At 41.8% G+C, this 17996-nt stretch overlaps 1 protein-coding gene across 1 annotated transcript in view; it reads left to right on the top strand.

The window, feature by feature from the left end:
• Positions 1 to 17996, top strand: part of KIAA2012 (KIAA2012 ortholog) — a 130473-nt gene that overhangs the window by 7183 nt on the left and 105294 nt on the right. Inside the window, exons 3-4 of the mRNA XM_055122694.1 lie at positions 13787 to 13946; positions 16371 to 16526. Of these exons, the coding sequence (XP_054978669.1) occupies positions 13787 to 13946; positions 16371 to 16526 (316 nt within the window). The remainder of the gene's footprint in view (positions 1 to 13786; positions 13947 to 16370; positions 16527 to 17996) is intronic.

Genomic DNA, 17996 nt, shown 5'->3' on the forward strand with positions numbered 1-17996 from the left:
CAGCCCCCCCCCCAGTATTTTTTTAATGCCCTCTTTAATGCAATCTCAACTTTAAAAAAAAAAAACTAGTTATCTGTAAGCAGAAGGATATACATGAGAACTTAATTATAGTAATAGCATTAAAAGTCACATTTATATGTATCTTTTTTAACAGACATTTTTTTGTGTGTGATAGAATTTTAAAAATAAAACTAGTATTGTTGACTTTGAAGGAAGTAGACAGTGAAGGGGAAAGCTGGGTTGACCTGGAGAGCCAGGTAGGTTTAAGAAGAGAAAGAGGAGCCGAGAGTGGTGAGGCTGGAGTTGACCAGGGTCAGAGCAGCTGCTCCTTGGGGTCTGTCTTTGTTTGTGTAAATATTCCAGCTTAACAGTTAAAAATATCTCACTCAAACTGAAAGAGGCAAAACAGGGAAGTGGTGGGAGGTGTGGAGACTGGTTTGCTGATGAAATAGTTCTGCTTACAAAAAGCTCTAAACTGGCAGGACTGTGAATCCGGAAACCTGCAGCACACAGGCTCCCAACAAAACTGTGAGAATTAAAACTGTCTCAGGGAGGGGCATTTACATTTTGAAAGCATATCATTTCATCTCCGGTTTTCTGCAGGGACCTAATGGCATGTATGTGACAGTGTCTGGGATTTATAGTTCAAGATACACAGACGTTTAACTTTCCTGATGGTCTAACTTCTTAATGAGTAAAATAAATTAAACCAAGAGATTAGAAAGAGTTAAGTCAGAATTCTCATACATTTGGATGAATATACAGATATTTGGGGTTTTTTTATAAACAGAAAGTAGGAAACATGCTCAAACATTCCCAAAATTTACCATTCCTCCTGAGGCCTTTAATTTGTTCAGTTCCCCATTGTTTAGAAATCAAATAGCTATAAAGTAGAAAGCACCATAATTTGGGGTAGTAACTGAATAACCATCATAATGATGCTCTGAAACTGTAACAGAAGCCTGAAATGCCTGCCCAAGCCTCAGGAAATATTAAATCAATTGCACATTGTTTGGTAATTGATGTTCTTATCCTTTTAGAATTTTACAAAGGTGATAATTTTTAAATCTCCAACAGTGGGACACAATAAACTATTAAAAATGATTTGTTTTAAAAATTAACTTCACACTTTGGTGGTGAGCATGGTGCAATCAGGTTGAATGCCTATAATTTAAATATTAATCCTGTTGAAAATCATGAGATCTCAAAAAAATTCATTGAGTATTTTCTTTCTTTTTCCCATTGAGAGATAAGCAAGATTCAGATCATATACCAGATTTCAACACAGTTTGTATTGATTCTGCCATCTCCCTTACAAATGTAGTTACATTTTAGAAGTTTTGTTAGGGACTATAGTGAGTGCAGTAGATAAGGTAAGGCAGCACTTATCCTACATGCAGCTGACCCAGGTTTGATCTCCGGCATCCCGCATAGTCCCTGGAGCACTGCCAGCACTCATTCCTGAATGCAGAGTCTTCTGAAATCTAATTAGGAGTTAAACATTGAAGTGCAATGGGGTGTGGGCAAAAAACAAATAATTAATAAAGAAATAATTGTAGCCTTGTTTCACTGAACACATCTCCACTCATTCTATACTGAGTATAGAATTCTATAATATTACTCATACTCCAGTATTTTTCTAGTTACCACCTCTCAATACTCAAGGTATTTAAGTCATTGATGTCCAACCCAAGATAATCTTTTCTAGTAACGTTATAAGAAAAAAACTAGTTTGGGGGCCACACCTGGTGATGCTCAGGGGTTACTCCTGGCTCTATACTGAGGAATCATTCCTGGTGGGCCCAAGGGACTGCCAGAAATCCAACCTATGTTGGCCATATGCAAGGCAAGTGCCCTACCCACTGTACTATAACTTCAGTCCCATATTTTGATAACCCATTTTTCCATCCCAAATTAACTTAAATTCACTGTCACTGCCAGTGTCATCCCATTGCTCATCGATTTGCTCGAGCAGGCACCAGTAACATCTCCATTGTGAGACTTGTTGTTACTGTTTTTGGCATATCAAATATGCCATGGGTAACTTGCCAGGCTCTGCCGTGCGGACAAGATACTCTCTGAGAGAGGCAGAAGAATCAAACCCGGGTCAGCTACGTGCAAGGCAAATGCCCTACCCACTGTTGGGCTGCTATCACTCCAGCCCAACTTAAATTCATCATGTAAAAATAGAAAGATACTTAAGCATAGAAATAACAATAAATTATCCTGTGAGCCAAAGGTCAGAAGGAAGACGTTGCCATTCTGATCACTAACCAGATGCTTTTTGGGTGTTGTCCATAAGAGATAATCAGTGTCATGGCTGGAGAGATTCGATCCCCAGCACCACACATGGTCCCCCAAGCACTTCCAAGGGTGATTTCTGAGCAGAGCCAGAAATAATTTCTGAACACTGCTGGGTATGACCCCCAGCTGCCCCTTTCTACTTCCAACAAAAAGAAATTGACGTTCTGATGAATATCAGAAATGTGTCTGTCAGAAAAGGACCAAAGCAGAGAAAGGGAGAGAAAGGGACTCGACAGCAAGCAATCCCTTTTGCTCATGCACTATATACTTAAAGCCTTTAAGAAGACGTAATTTCTCTCTTGACCTTAGGAAAGATCAAAAGAGAAACATGGATTAATTGTGATTATGGGGCCAAAGGTACTGTCAACAGTAGCTAACTGGGGGTTGGAGCAATAGTGCACTTGCCTTGCACACAGCCAAACCAGAGCCAATCCCCATCATCCAATATGGTACCCCAAGCATTAGCAGGAGTAGGTCCTAGCACAGAGCCAAGCATAACCCCTGAGCACTGTCAGGTATGGGCCTCCTTCCCCCAAAAAAACAAAAAAGAGTAGCTAAAACTTACTGAGTCCTAAGTATATTCCAGGCATTTATCTTTTTTTTTTGTTCTAGGTGATTTATAGATTTATTTTTAAAAAATATTTAATTCCCTGATTCATATATATATATATTTAATTTATTTATTTTTAATTAGAGAATCACCGTGAGGGTACAGTTACAGATTTATACACTTTTGTGCTTATACTTCCCTCATACAAAGTTCGGGAACCCATCCCCTCACCAGTGCCCATTCTCCACCACCAGTAAACCCAGCGTCCCTCCCACCCTCCCCAATCCCATCTCCCCCCCACCCCACCCTGCCACTGTGGCAGGGCATTCCCTTCTGTTCTCTCTCTCTATTTAGCTTCTACGGCCCGCAATAAAGGTGTTGAGTGGCCACTGTGCTCAGTCTCTAGCCCTCATTCAGCCCGCAACTCCCTTCCCCCGCATGGCCTTTGACTACATTATAGTTGGTGATTGCTTCTCTGAGTTGCCCTTTCCCCAGAATGTGAGGTCAGCCTCGAAGCCATGGAGTCAAACCTCCTGGTACTTATTTCTACAGTTCTTGGGTGTTAGTCTCCCACTCTGTTATTCTATATACCATAGATGAGTGCAATCTTTCTATGTCTGTCTCTCTCTTTCTGACTCATTTCACTCAGCATGAAACTTTTCATGCCCATCCACTTAACTACAAAATTCATGACCTCCTTTTTTCTAACAGCTGCATAGTATTCCATTGTATAGATGTACCAAAGTTTCCTCAACCAGTCATCCGTTCTGGGGCATTCGGGTTTTTTCCAGATTCTGGCTATTGTAAACAGTGCTGCGATGAACATACATGTGCAGATGTCGTTTCGATTATACTTTTTTGCCTCTCTGGGATATATTCCCAGCAGTGGTATTGCTGGGTCAAATGGGAGTTCAATATCTAATTTTTTGAGAATTGTCCATATTGTTTTCCAGAAGGGCTGAACCAGTCGGCATTCCCACCAGCAGTGAAGAAGGGTCCCTTTCTCGCCACATCCTCTCCAACAGCGGTTGCTTTTGTTCTTTTGGATGTGTGCTAGTCTCTGTGGTGTGAGGTGGTATCTCGTGGTTGTTTTGATCTGCATCTCTCTGATGATTAGAGATGTAGAGCACTTTTTCATGTGCCTTTTGGCCATTCGTATTTCTTCCTTGGTAAAGTTTCTGTTCATTTCTTTGCCCCATTTTTTGATGGGGTTGGATGTTTTCTTCTTGTAGAGTTCAACCAGTGCTTTATATACCATTGATATCAACCCCTTATCTGATGGGTATTGTGTAAATATCCTTTCCCATTCTGTGGATAGTCTTTGTATTCTGGTCACTGTATCTTTTGCGGTGCAGAAGCTTTTTAGTTTAATGTAGTCCCATTTGTTGATCTCTGTTTTTACTAGATTGCTTAGTTCCATGTCACCTTTGAAGATACCTTTATCTTCAATATCGTGGAGGGTTTTGCCGACCTTGTCTTCAATGTACCTTATGGTTTGTGGTCTAATGTTGAGGTCTTTAATCCATTTTGATCTGACTTTTGTGCATGGTGTCAGGTCAAGGTCTAAACCCATTTTTTTGCATGTGGTTGTCCAGTTGTGCCAGCACCATTTGTTAAAGAAGCTTTCCTTGCTCCATTTCACATCTCTTGCTCCCTTATCAAAGATTAGATGATCATACATTTGGGGTTGTGTGTAGGGATATTCCACCCTGTTCCATTGGTCTACAGCTCTGCCTTTGTTCCAGTACCATGCTGTTTTAATTGTTACTGCTTTGTAGTAAAGTTTGAGGTTGGGGAGGGTGATGCCTCCCATTGTCTTTTTCCCAAGAATTGCTTTAGCTATCCTTGGACGTTTGTTATTCCATATGAATTTTAGGATTGCTTGATCCATTTCTTTGAAGAATGTCATGGGTATCCTTATAGGGATCGCGTTGAATCTGTATAATGCTTTAGGGAGTATTGCCATTTTGACAACATTGATTCTCCCTATCCACGAGCAGGGTATATGTATCCATTTCCTCATGTCCTCTTTGATTTCATGGAGTAGCATTTTGTAGTTTTCTTTGTAGAGGTCTTTTACTTCCTTGGTTAAGCTGATTCCGAGGTACTTGATTTTCTGGGGCACGATTGTGAATGGGATTGCTTTTTTCATGTCCCTTTCCTCTGCCTCATTGTTTGCATATATGAAGGCCATGGATTTTTGGGTATTGATTTTGTAGCCTGCAACTTTACTGTATAAGTCTATTGTTTCTAAGAGTTTCTTAGTAGAGGTTTTAGGCTTCTCTAGATATAGTATCATGTCGTCTGCAAATAGTGAGAGTTTGATTTCTTCCTTTCCTATCTGGATGCCCTTAATCTCTTTTTCTTGTCTAATAGCTATTGCAAGTACTTCCAGTACTATATTGAAGAGGAGTGGTGAGAGTGGGCATCCTTGTCTTGTGCCTGATCTCAGAGGAAAGGCTCTTAGTTTTTCCCCATTGAGGATAATGCTTGCCAGGCATTTATCTGAATGAGTGTAACTTCACTCAACATGCGCAAGCCTAAGAATTGGGTGAAAGCATTAGCTCCATTTTGTAGGCGAAAGAACTAGGGACTAAATCTAACTTGCTCAAAGTTATACATCTAGCAATAGAGTCAGGACTGAAAGCCAAACAAGTGAACCACAAACCCTACACATAATCTTTACAGGATGAATTTTAAGGATTCTACATGCTCAAGAAGAAAAGAAGCATCTCTCCTGCTTTAACAGAAATTTTAAATTTTACTTCTTTTTTATTCCAATTCTGTGTTAATATATTGTGGCATTTACATGGAATAGGTAAGAGCTACATATATAAATTTTCCCCTTACACTTTATATAAACACTGTGCTTTACAAAGCTGTTCATGATGATTTGTTACAGGCATTCAATAATCCAACACCAATCCCTCACCATTATACCTTTCCTCCATCACTGTCTCCAATTTTCTCAACAACCCTTTAAGCCTGCCCCCATAGCAGGCCCTCAATAATTCATTTTATATTGCTTGCTATAAATAATTGGCCAACAGAATTATCAAAAAAAATGTTTCCTTAGAAGAAAGTCAAAATTGTTGTATCTTACCATGGAGCCATAAATTCTTGTTTAAGAGATTACTAAGATGTTGTTACAGGTTAAGCCTCCTGTGTTTAAATTTTATCAATCAAGATTGGTTGTCTTCTACATTACATCCTATCCAATCTGGTGTACTACTACTGGTTTATTCGTGTTGTAGAGTTTGAAGTGTTGTGCAGCCATTAATGCAGCCATGCGCTCCAGGAAGTTCAGAATTCTTAACAGGCAATACAGCTGGATTTAACAGCATTTTTAAAAAGAATTCTGGTTCTTCCCTCTTAAAACCCTTTAGAGATCTAGAAAAATAATTGAGATAATTACTAAAATCAATATGGCTTCTCAGTAACATGCTCATAGTAAGTCAGTTACTATGATACACTTACTCATAGTAAGTCAGTTACTATGATATGCCCCCATGCACCAGTGTACTTTTATTTTTTTAGGCTTTGTGTACTTCAACAATTGATTTCCCTGTGTATATACCTAACAGAATACTTAAAATGACCGACACTTACATAACACTTATTGTCTCACTTCTAAAAACTTCATTTTTATTTTCTCAATCCTTACAATGACAGTTTGTGCTTAATATAAAGTATATATAACAAAAATTATTCTAATCAATTTAAAATTATATATCAGTAGTATTGAGTGTGTTCTTCTTGTACAGCCATATCACCATCTGACTCCAGAATTTTTTTCAATCTTTCTAGTTTTTTACAAAACTAAAGCTACACTCAATTAATTAAATAACAATTCTATGTTCCCACTCACTCCAGCCTCTGGCAACCTCCTTTCTACTTTTCCTGTCTTTGTGAATTTGACCAATCTCATTGCTCACCTGAGTGGAATCATGCAGTTTTTACCCTACAATATTTTGTAATGAAAGCTATTCTTTGGAATTTGGTGGACTTGGTGGGCCGGGGGCCATACCTGGCTGTGCTCAGAACTTACTCTTTCCTCTACGCTCAGAGATCACTCCTGGAAGGGCTGGAGGAGAGGGGGCATATAGGATTCCAGGGATCAAACCCAGGTAAGCCATGTGCAAGGCAAGCAACCTACCCACTGTACTATCTTTCCAGCCCTGTATTTTATTTCCTTTAGCATTCCCACAGTACTATCTTTCCAGCCCTGTATTTTATTTCCTTTAGCATAATGTCCTCAAGTTTCATTCATATTGTAGCATATATTTTCTTTTTAAAGTGGAACAATAGCGCACTGTTTACAGGTAACATAGCTTGTTTATCCACCCATCTATTCACGGACTTTAAGATCATTGCAGCCATGTGTTGGCTATCATGAATAATGCTGCTTATAAGCCTTAGTGTACAAATATTTGTTGATGTCTACACTTTCAATACTTTACAGATTCTTGTCTATACTAAACAGAAATATAATTCTGTGTTTAATTTTTGAAGGAGCACCACCCTGTTTTCATAGTAGTGGTGCATAATTTCACAATTCCCATCAGCAAAGTACAAGAATTCCAACTTCTCCATATCTTCATCAATACTGTTTTCTATTTAAGTGTTTATTAATAGTCATTCTGATGGGTATGAAGTGGCATTTTATTGTGGTTTTGATTTACATTTCTCTAATGATAGTTATGTTGAGCATATTTTCATTTGTTTTTTGACTATATTTCCTTGGAGAATTGTCTCTTCAAGTAGTTTTTAACCCTTTCTTAAAATTAGACTATTTACATTTTGATGCGTCAAGTTCTAAAGTTCTTCATACAATTTAAATCATTTCAATCAGTTTTGTGATTTGCAAAAAATTCTCCTATTCTTTGGATTATTTTTTTTTCTGGTTTTTGGGTCACACCTGGCGATGCACAGGGGTTACTCCTGGCTCTGCACTCAGGAATCACCCCTGGCAGTGCTCAGGGGACCATATGGGATGCTGGGATTTGAACCCGGGTCGGCCGCGTACAAGGCAAACACCCTACCCACTATGCTATCACTCCAGCCCCCTGGATTCTTTTTTAATTCTACTGATAGTGTCTGTTCATGCTCAACTTTTACATTTTAAATCCAAATATCTATTTCTTTCTTTTATAGCTTATTTTTTGCGTCATGCCCAGAAATGATTTCAAATTTTGATGTTTTAAAGCATTTTCACTATTTTTCCAAGGTTTTATATTAAAATTCATAGTTAGATCTTTGATTCTCTTAACATTAATATCTATGTGAGATAAGAGTCCAACTTCATCATCTTTTTCTATGTAAAATGTATACTTTTATTTTTGGTGGGAAAGCAACCTCCTGTGCTCTGGGCTTACTACTGGTTCTGTGCTTAGGGATCACTCCTGGTGGTTCTAGGAAAAGCATATAGGGTGTCAGGATGGAACCAGGGTCAGCTGCATGCAAGAAAAGCACCTTACATCCTCTATTATCTTTCCCAGCCCGTAAGATATGCACTCATATCACCCTCACTTGACAGATAAAGAAACTGAGACACAGGTGGCTCAACTAATTTCACCAGAGATTCAAACCCAGGCACACTGAGCTCTTAAATGAAGTAGAGCTTAGTGTTTGCTGTTTTCACTTCTAGTCATTGTACCTTGGCTTGTGACATCTGGCTGGTAGGATCTTTGATCCTAAATGGTTTGTTTCACATAAAGCCCCATGGCAACATTACAACTATGGGAAAAATCAAGCCATTTCATGATCCTCTGCTTGATGGACTGTCACCCAGGAACACATGGCCGCGAAAGGTGTAGGGGAGAAAGAAGATTATTCACAGTCTCCGAAGCTCAACCAGCAGGGAAGGAGGCTGGCAGAGTGGTGGTGTTGGCACAGGCTAATTAAAGGCAGGCTGACGATGGAGCGGCCTTTCCAAGTGCAACAGCAAGTGACTACACATCTTTCCCCTCCCACCTGCCCCCTCCCTTGCTCCACTTTACCTCAGTTGCACTCACCTGGCAGCCCCAAGGCTGTCACCAGTCACAGCTGCACAGGTGCAACAACAATGGGCAGTCACCCTCTGTTCTAAGGCTGGGCCATCACCATCACACACAGCCTCCAGCATGCCTGGTTGCAGGGGAGGCGCACCAGCTGCACATGCCCACAAAGAGGCCTTTAGAATGGAGTGGGCAGCGGGGAGCCCAGGTGGTTGGCAGTCAAGTATAGACATTGAGGGGCCTGTCCGTTCAACGGAGCTGACATCAAACGAGTGGACATTAGATAGCCAATGCCTAAAACAGTATCTGATACAGGGTAGATATTCAACAGAGAGTTGGGTAAACATATTCATTGCCAGGGTATATATGGGGAGGACATAAGCTCTCCCTGCCAGGGATGCTGGTCAAGGAGGCAGATTAGTGCCCCAGTGTTATTTGATACCAGGCAGCTTAGACTGTCATTTATGAAGACGCTATCCAAGTTTTAAAAAGGTCGAGACTGCGAATGCTTCTCACTGGGAAAGTCTAGATTGGCATCTTGAAAGAGGCGAAATCTGAGCTGAGTTGAGGTAAAAGCAAGTAGAGAGAGACCCAGGCAGAGATGAGTAAAGGCCTAGAGGGAAGAGCAAGATGAAGAAAGTCAAGGTAATTAGATGGGTGGGGTCCAGGCTGGAAATGTACCTGAAGTGGGTGGGGTCAAATCATCAAGGGCTTTTCCAGCCAGTCCTGGGGTTCCCGGGCTTCTCTCTACCCCAGTCAAGGCCAACACCCAAAGTCACCACTCCCCTCTGTGGTAAGATGGCAGCTGACTGTCCAGGACTTTCTGGTGCCCTGCCACTCTGTATCTGCTGGAGGTGTGGGTGGGAGGAGGCGCGCACAGCTGGCTCTGGCTCCTTCCCTCCTCTTCTGCCAGCTCTGGGGGAGTCAGCCATGGCAGCCAGAACAGGGATGGGGCAGGTGCAGGGCCTCCCTCTGCCTCTGCCTGTGGAGGCCTGTGGGCTCTCGGAAAGCTGCCTCCAGAAACAAGTCTCTCTTTCAAAGATGCCCTCATGGCCAAGCGTGGAAAACGGGCCACTCTGTGCTCACTAATTACTCATTTCAGAAGAAACCAGAAGCCGGATTGATTGGCAAAGCCAAGGCAGGCATGAGCAGTCTGCGACCAACTGCAGCCAGCCTCCTGCTGCCTCTCATTCTGTGTTCCAGAAACTGCCTTCTGTTCCCTTTTATGCTGTAGAGCAACTTCCTGGTGGGCAATTAGAAGTTGAAGGTGATGTTAGGGAAAAGTGGAAAAATATGCCTGAGAAAAGGATGGGTTCAATAAAATAAATAATTTTCAATATGTTTTCTATGGGAAAATATAATCAAACCATAGTATTCCGAATAGGATTTTACAAGGCAGAAACAAAGCTGTTTACCTCTTACTCCCAATACCCTAATATAGTTGTTACTAGAATTTCAGATGCCAAAGAATCGCCAGGAGTGATCCCTGAGCACAAAATCAAGAGTAAGTCCTGAGTACCACCAGGTGTGGCCCAAACACTCCACCACACACACACACACATACACACACACACACACACACACATAATGTATTATCTTCTAGCCTCTCTACCATGAAGATATAAAATTAAGTGAGATTGCAATTACACAATACATTCTTCTCTTGCAATTGCTCTGTTTCACTAGTATCTTCTACACATTGGAAAAGATGGACTAGATTTAGCCCATGTTGCCCCATAAGTTACCATAAGCTAGCTTTGAACCTCACACAATGCTACAGCTGAAGTTATGTGGTATAAAATGAATTCACCAACTTCACAGGTATAATTTGAGGAACTATTAAAAGAAACCAGAAAATTATTTTTTTAAAATAAATACCTTAAAGGACAGGTAGATAAAACAATGTCCTCCCCCAAATATGTGCACCTCTTCTGACTATGCTAGGTTAAATGGCAAAAGGAAACTAAGCATGCAGATGAAATTAAGATCTCTAGTCACATGGCCTTCAAAGAGAGAGATAATCCTGGATTTCCTAGGCAGGACCAGTGGACTCAAATTGTTCCCTAAAAATGGAAGAAGGAATCCAAAAGAGAACCAGGAAGAGGGCCACTTCAGAAGGACTCAGAACTGACTTTGAAAATGGAAAAAATATGTCACAAATCAAGAAACACAGATGATCTATAGAAACTGAGGGGGGAAGGGACAACAACAACAAGAAGAAATTCTTCCCTTAAATCTCCAGAAAGCATATAGCCTTGTCAATCCTTTGATTTTTACCTTACCTATTCCAACATCTGACTTCTGGAATTTGTGTTATTTAAAGAAATCTAGCAATTCTTGTGCCACTGAGCCAACTGTTTGGTGGTGCTCCAGAACAACATTGCTGTTTCAGAAATATTAATGAGAAATAATGTGGAGCTCTTGTCCAGATCAAACAAGTCATTATATGCATACAAGAGCCACAGCATCTCAGGGAAAACTTGGTTTTGCTGCATGCAGAAAGAAGTCAATTGAGGCAAAAATGTACAGGGAGGAAATGAAGTCCATGTTCCAGCACCTAATACAGGCCTGGACATAGAAGCAAATATATATTGCATAATCACACAGGGGGGAAAGGGGAATGTGTGAAGACTCTTAAGCCATTTTGTTTCCACTGTACTCCCTACAATTCTTTCTTTCTTAACTTTTGAAAAACTCAGGCCTGAGTTCTCCAGTCCCTTTTTGCACTTGAATCTTCTACCCTTTAAGTTGTCCAGACATCAAGGACCAATTGATGCTCTGTTTTATTCCATTTATAAGATACATGAATGAATGAATGAATGAATGAATGAATGAGTCAATATACTGGAAATTTGGCTCTTTAGCAGAGGTATTACTTCTCCTAATGGACTTTGGCTTTCCAGCATTCTCTTTAGCAGAGGAGACTTCGGTGGTCTTTAATCCTCAGCTCTGACCTGAGCTGCCCCTGCCCTGAAGGTATCCAAATGAGAGCATTCCGCAGCTCTGCTCGTCTGTGAAACCCAGCAAGGACCCTATGACCTTACTCTCCCTAAGTTTCTCTTTTTCCTTTTCAGTTTTTTATCTGTAAACCTTTTCTCAGTAGATTCTGGCAACAAATGGTTGCCAGAAGGAAGGCTAGGCCAGAAACTTACTGATCTAATGAGAAACTGTGAGTAAACTTCTAGGTGAAGGAAAACATTGACAGGAAAATGGCATAAAGGAACTCAGACTGATGAAAACTTCTATACTTTGCTTTATGTCATTATTACAATGTTGGTTTGTAATAATTTGTCAGTTGTCAAAATGTTACAATTTGGGGTGGTCACAAAATTATTGAAATTCACTAATCTGAACACTTAAACTGGTCACACAAACACAAATACACACACACACATATATATTTTTAGATTATGCCATCACTGTATCACTGTATCACTGTCATCCTATTTATCATCGGTTTGCTTAAGCAGGCACCGGTAATGTCTTCATTTGTCCCTGTCTCGTGCTAGTGTAGCCCGATGGCATCTGGTTGCTCCAGGAACATGAAGGGCACGTTGTTGTTACTGTTTTTGTCATATCAAATACATCTCGGGTAGCTTGCCAGGCTCTGCTGTGTGGGGAAAAAAATAAAATAAAATAAAGATAAAAATAAAGAGGTCATAGACGCACGCTCCAGGAAAAATTGCATCGCCCTCTTCCAGGAGCTTTGTTTTATAGTCTCTGGATCTTGGTTGTTCATGAGATTATATGGTGGGGAGGTGGGGGAGTTTGTGTCTATGACTGCCAAGCTACTGGAAAACTGGGGTGGTGGGGATCTGGGTGGAGCAGACCCAGTCCTGATACGAGCAGGCTTGGAGATGTCATCCATGGTACCTGCATACCTGGGTTCCTCTGTCAGTTCCTTTATCAGTGAGGCTCGTCCAAGCATGTAGAGAGTGGCCTTAAGCATAGCTTTGGCTGGGTTCTGGAGGTTTTCAGCTGCCAGGTCTCTGCTAGGGGCAGGAAGGGAAGCTCAACCGGCCTCCCTCCGAGGGCACTCCAGTGAAGACAGCATGGTGTGGGGGCAGGAGACTATGCCATGATATTCAAAAGTTTTTTCAAGGAAAGGATTCAGAGATCACAATGAGTTTGTTGTTTGAGAATGGCCTGACTTATTGGTGATACCTGCCATGAGCAAGCAGGTAGGAAGAGGTGCCCATACAAGCACCACCTATTTTCTATGCTTGTTCTTCTCCAGTCATCCTTGGAGAGCTCCTGCATCACTTAAGTGGTTATAATATAAACTTGTCCACTCCAAAGAATTACAATGAGGTGAAAGTTCTTGGTATAATAGAAATCCCTGGCCAAGCGCAAGTTATTGTTGTTCACATTAATTTTCCATGAGGCCTTGCACAATGAGACTGACATTGGCAGGCAGGTTCCCAGAGAATTCTCCCTGGATGCAATGAAATGTAGCAGAGCCAGATATTATCAAGATTCCAGGCTCCCCATCAGCATGATCGTAGTGTGTCTTCCCATTATTCACAAAGAAACACTTTCAGTCAATACTGATTTGCTAAGCTGGCTTCCCCATTACTATTTTCCCTCTCCCCCTACTTTTTCAAAAGTAATACAATGCTTTCCACAGGCCAAACTAAGTCATGTGTTTTCTTTTGAGGTTCTTTATCCTTTTCTGATGCTCTATCTTAAGATGGAGGGGTCTGGTATGTCTCATATCTCTTTGTCCTCCCTGCTGAAAATCTGCAGAGGCTTTTCACAGCTTTACTCTGTGTGCTCTTGGTTTATGTCTGTGGACTGAGGCATCTGTTGCTAGTGCCTTCTCTCACGTTCTGGGAGCCTTCCGGGTTTCTGCCGAGGATTGTGCTGACTAGCCCGTGTCTCACCGGGAGGCTCAGGGCTTAGCAGACACGTAGTGTCCTGACTGGTGTCCCCACAGAGGGAGCAGGACAGAGGCTGGCAACCCTATCTCCACTTCCGAAGGCAACCAGAGAGCCAGGCCCAGCGGCACATCCAACCTGGGTATTCAGCCAAGAGATACCTGCGAGGCCTCTTACGGACATGGCCCCCTGGCACTATGTACAGGCTTCATTGTGCAGGTCAGTGGGGGAATGGGAGGAGGAACCCTTCCAGAAATTCTGGTGTGAACTTGGGCTTCCCATGGAGGCCTGAGCATGAGGATTTCAAGTTCGATTTTGTGTTAAGGCAAAATTGGTCCCACTTGGTTGTCCACATGTGCCACATGCTTTACCCTTTATCCTCCCGCGCACCCACAGAAGGAAGTTTAACTGGAGTCTGCCCTTCACTATTTCTTCTCTCACCAGCCTCACACTCACATCCCAAGCCAGAACCTTCTTCCCAAGAGCCTTCAGAGCCTCTACTTCAATGCTGCCCTTCACAAGATAAGGCAAGGATGGGGCTGGCAAGGAAGATTGGGGACCAGGAGTCAGTTCTTCCCCCACGCTCCCTGTCCCATTCGCTCTAACATTCGCCCACCTGAGGGATTCTCGGGTCCTCCAATAAGTGAAAATGTTGGGTTCTCCCAACAATCCACTTAAGAGTGAGACAGACGCCCTTCTACCAAAAAGTCACCCCATGTGCATTCTATAAAGGCTTAAACATGAAAACAGGAAATGGTTGAGGATTAGAGTGCCAGAGTTAACGCACGCATACACAGGCACACACAGAGAAGTTCAATTCGCAATTCTTGGTACATTTTCCTACTAAAAAGTGTTAATTGTCTATCTGGAATTCAGTTTCAGCTGGAATCCTGTATTTAATTTGGCAAGCCCATTGGGGATGAGGTGGTGAGCCAGAGGGTTTGCCAGTGCCCACTAGGCTGTTTGCCATCTCTTCAGCACCAACAAACACACAGAGGAAGACTGGTTTTCTCCTCACTATAGAGGATGTCTTTGGGGAAGGAGAGAAAACTCCCCTCTCCTCAGTAAACGATGACTCAAGAACGGAAGGCCGGTCCAGTAGTGGGTTTTACTTTCTTGGCCAGCAGACCATGACTGGCAGTTCCGTTTATGAAGAGCGCCTTGGCCAAAGATATACAATTAAGTGGGGCAAAAGACAGAACAAACTACTTCCCCCTAGCTTTGGCCCAATATCTCCAAGGATGAAAACCCCTCTTAACAAATGTGCCTCAGACTCCTGGAAATCATATGACTATAGTGTGTGGTTGAAGAAAAGGTAGGTGCATTTGTGGGCTCCTTGCACAGTTCATCACCAAAGCCCCTCTTTTTCAGGAGGCACTTCCTATAGTGCTTGGCTCTGGTGATGCTTGGGGGTCCATTCAGGGCTAGGAATTGAGCCCAGGGCCTCATACATGCATGGGCATACACTCGATTACTTGCGCTGTATCACCGGGCCCCCAAGGGCCCTCTTGAGTGTGAAATGTTCAGGCTGGGAAGAAAGTGTTGTCTAAGTGGAATTAAATTTCAACTGGAATCCTGTATTTTATTTGGTCCATTGGGGATGAGATGGTGAGCCAGAGGAACAGTGGCAAAACAATGATATGAGTTCACTGGCTAAATAGTGTCTCCACTCCAGGCCCTCACATCCAGGAGTTCACCCATTTTGTGATGCTGGTATTTTCTCTGGTCCCATCTTTCCACCCCTGTAATAAATCTTCCCACACATCAGGCCTGTGTCTTCTACACAGGTTTCTCCACAACTCCATCAAACCTTGAGTTCATTGTCTTGACCTTAAATTGCACTGACAGCAGGGACCATACAGCTGAGCACAGGAGAACTGTCTCTCAGACTCTGCTTTTTAAAAAGGCTCAGAGACTGGGGAGAGGGCTGGAAGGATGAGCCCTGCATTCAGTCCTCAGTGCTGCATGGTCCCCTAGCACTTCCAGGAGTGACCTTCTCCCCCAACCCAAGCACCACACTGCCCAAAAAAATAAATGCTAATTAAGATGAAAAGGGCCCTGGGCTGGAGAGATAGTACAGAGGGTAGCACGTTTGCCTTGCACCTGGCCGACCCGGTTAGATTCCCAGCATCCTATATGGTCCCCTGGGCACTGCCAGGAGTAATTCCTGAGTGCAAAGCCAGGAGTAACATTCCCCTCCCCCCCAAAAAAAGATGAAAAGGGCCCAGGTCTATTTTATCTGTATCTGCTCTGCTGCCAGAGTGCATTCCCCTTCCCACACCCCACCCCCACGTCCTCTGTAAATATCTGCAGAAAGCTTGGATGGAGTATTTTGGGGTTTAAGAAGCAAATAGGATACAAACTAGAAAGTTTTTAGTTTATCCTAAAGCAGAATAAGCCTTTTCCCGCCCCCAAAGTGGCAGCCTTGTTTTTTCCCCAGAGGGACCCAGTTTTCACAAAAGGAAAAGGGGAGAGAACCATTAAGGGTTCTATGTGATTTTATAATCGCTCTCAGTTTCTCACTGTATTCCTTAATGTCCGGAGTTGAGACCCATACAAATGGAGAATTTGATCATCACCCACAAGAACTGTGGAATGGTGACCTTTTTTTCTTCTACCAGTAACTCCCAACCTACTTTTCAGGATACATCAAGGATTCTGTGATACTCCAGGACAGTCAACTTAACGTACCAGAGAATTTCAGGCCACAGCAGGATCTTTCAGGTGTGCCCCCAAAATACCACCTCCTGCCTGTCTTCCCTCCATTTTGGATTCAACAAGGAAAATCATTTGAACAAGGTACATGTTCACTTTTTGAGCAGTTCTCAAAATACTGGGACATTTCCAATACCTTGAAATGAAATTTCTCAGAATAAAGTCTAGGGATTCGGGGTTTCATGTTCAAATCTGTAAATTCAAGGGGTTAAGTCTAAATCAGCACTGTTCAAATCATCTTTTCTGCTATGATAAAATATTGCATTTTGTTCAATATCATAGCCTTACTCTGATGTAATTGTTGAGCATTTGACACTTAGGTAGTGCAACTGTTAAACTAAGTTTAATATTTTATTTAATTTTAATTAATTTGCATCTAAATAGTCATATGTGGCAAGTGACTACTATATTAAAGATAAAGATCTAGATACTAAATTTTTAATCATTTTCTAGTTCTGTTCCATTCTAATATCCTTTTATCCTGTGGCTTTGTTGTGATATCTGTAAAAAATATAGGAACTTTAGAGTCAGAAATCTGGGTTGTAATGGCTATTATCTCTCTTATCTGGGTGCAAGACCTTGAGCAAGTCACTTAACCTCTTTGTTTGCTCATCTCTACAATTATGATGACAGAACACTATTGTGAGCTGATCGATACAACAGGGATTTCACTTGTCACTATCATTCTTGGAAAATTGAAGAACTAAAAGATCCTGAAATTACCTTTGCTAAGGGAGATAGATTAAATGATGATTGGATAGGACTAATGAGTAGAAAACAAGCCCTTGGTTTGTATCTGAGTTTTTGAGAAAAGAGCAGGAAAGAACAAAAATCTTAATATGTTATAAAATTAATTTTTGAGTTAAAAAAAGAACTTTTCGGTAATAATGAGAGTGTCTGACTAAATCTGGACCTTAGAAAAGTATCTGATTGGAATAGAGAATCCAGTCCATCAAAAAAGAAGATAAGAATATAGCAGGTTTACAGAGCTGATACCATCAAATATTCCTGCCACATACCTCCCTTTTGTCTTCACTTGAGCACCAGATTAACCTGGCCAATATGTAGTTTATTGACAGAAAGTGTGCAGATCAGACAATTGTATTTCTCTTTGTAAATTAAAACCCTGAATAAATTAAAATTAGTACATCAGTCCCTTTGTACTTTACTCATATGAGTCAACATCCATGAGCCCAGTTGATTCTGAGTCTCCCTGAACAGATGAAGTTTTGGGCATCCATATCTTTTTATTGGGGGGGAGGGGTCACACCCAGCGATGCACTGAGGTTGCTCCTGGACCATGCACTCAGAAATTATTCTTCGCAGTGCTCAGGGGACCATATGGGATGCTGGGAATCGAACCCGTGTCAGCCATGTGCAAGGCAAACACCCTACCCACTGTGCTATTGCTCCAGCCCCAGGCATCCGTATCTTGATACTTGAACTTATTCAAGTAATGCTCCAGGGTTAGGATTTGCTTCCTTTCCCCAGAGGGCATTGTCTTATGCTGTATCTTTTGAAAAATCCTATTTCAAGTTGATAATCCTTAGTCTT

Source organism: Sorex araneus, chromosome X, assembly GCF_027595985.1.
Source record: "Sorex araneus isolate mSorAra2 chromosome X, mSorAra2.pri, whole genome shotgun sequence".
NCBI lineage: Eukaryota > Metazoa > Chordata > Mammalia > Eulipotyphla > Soricidae > Sorex > Sorex araneus.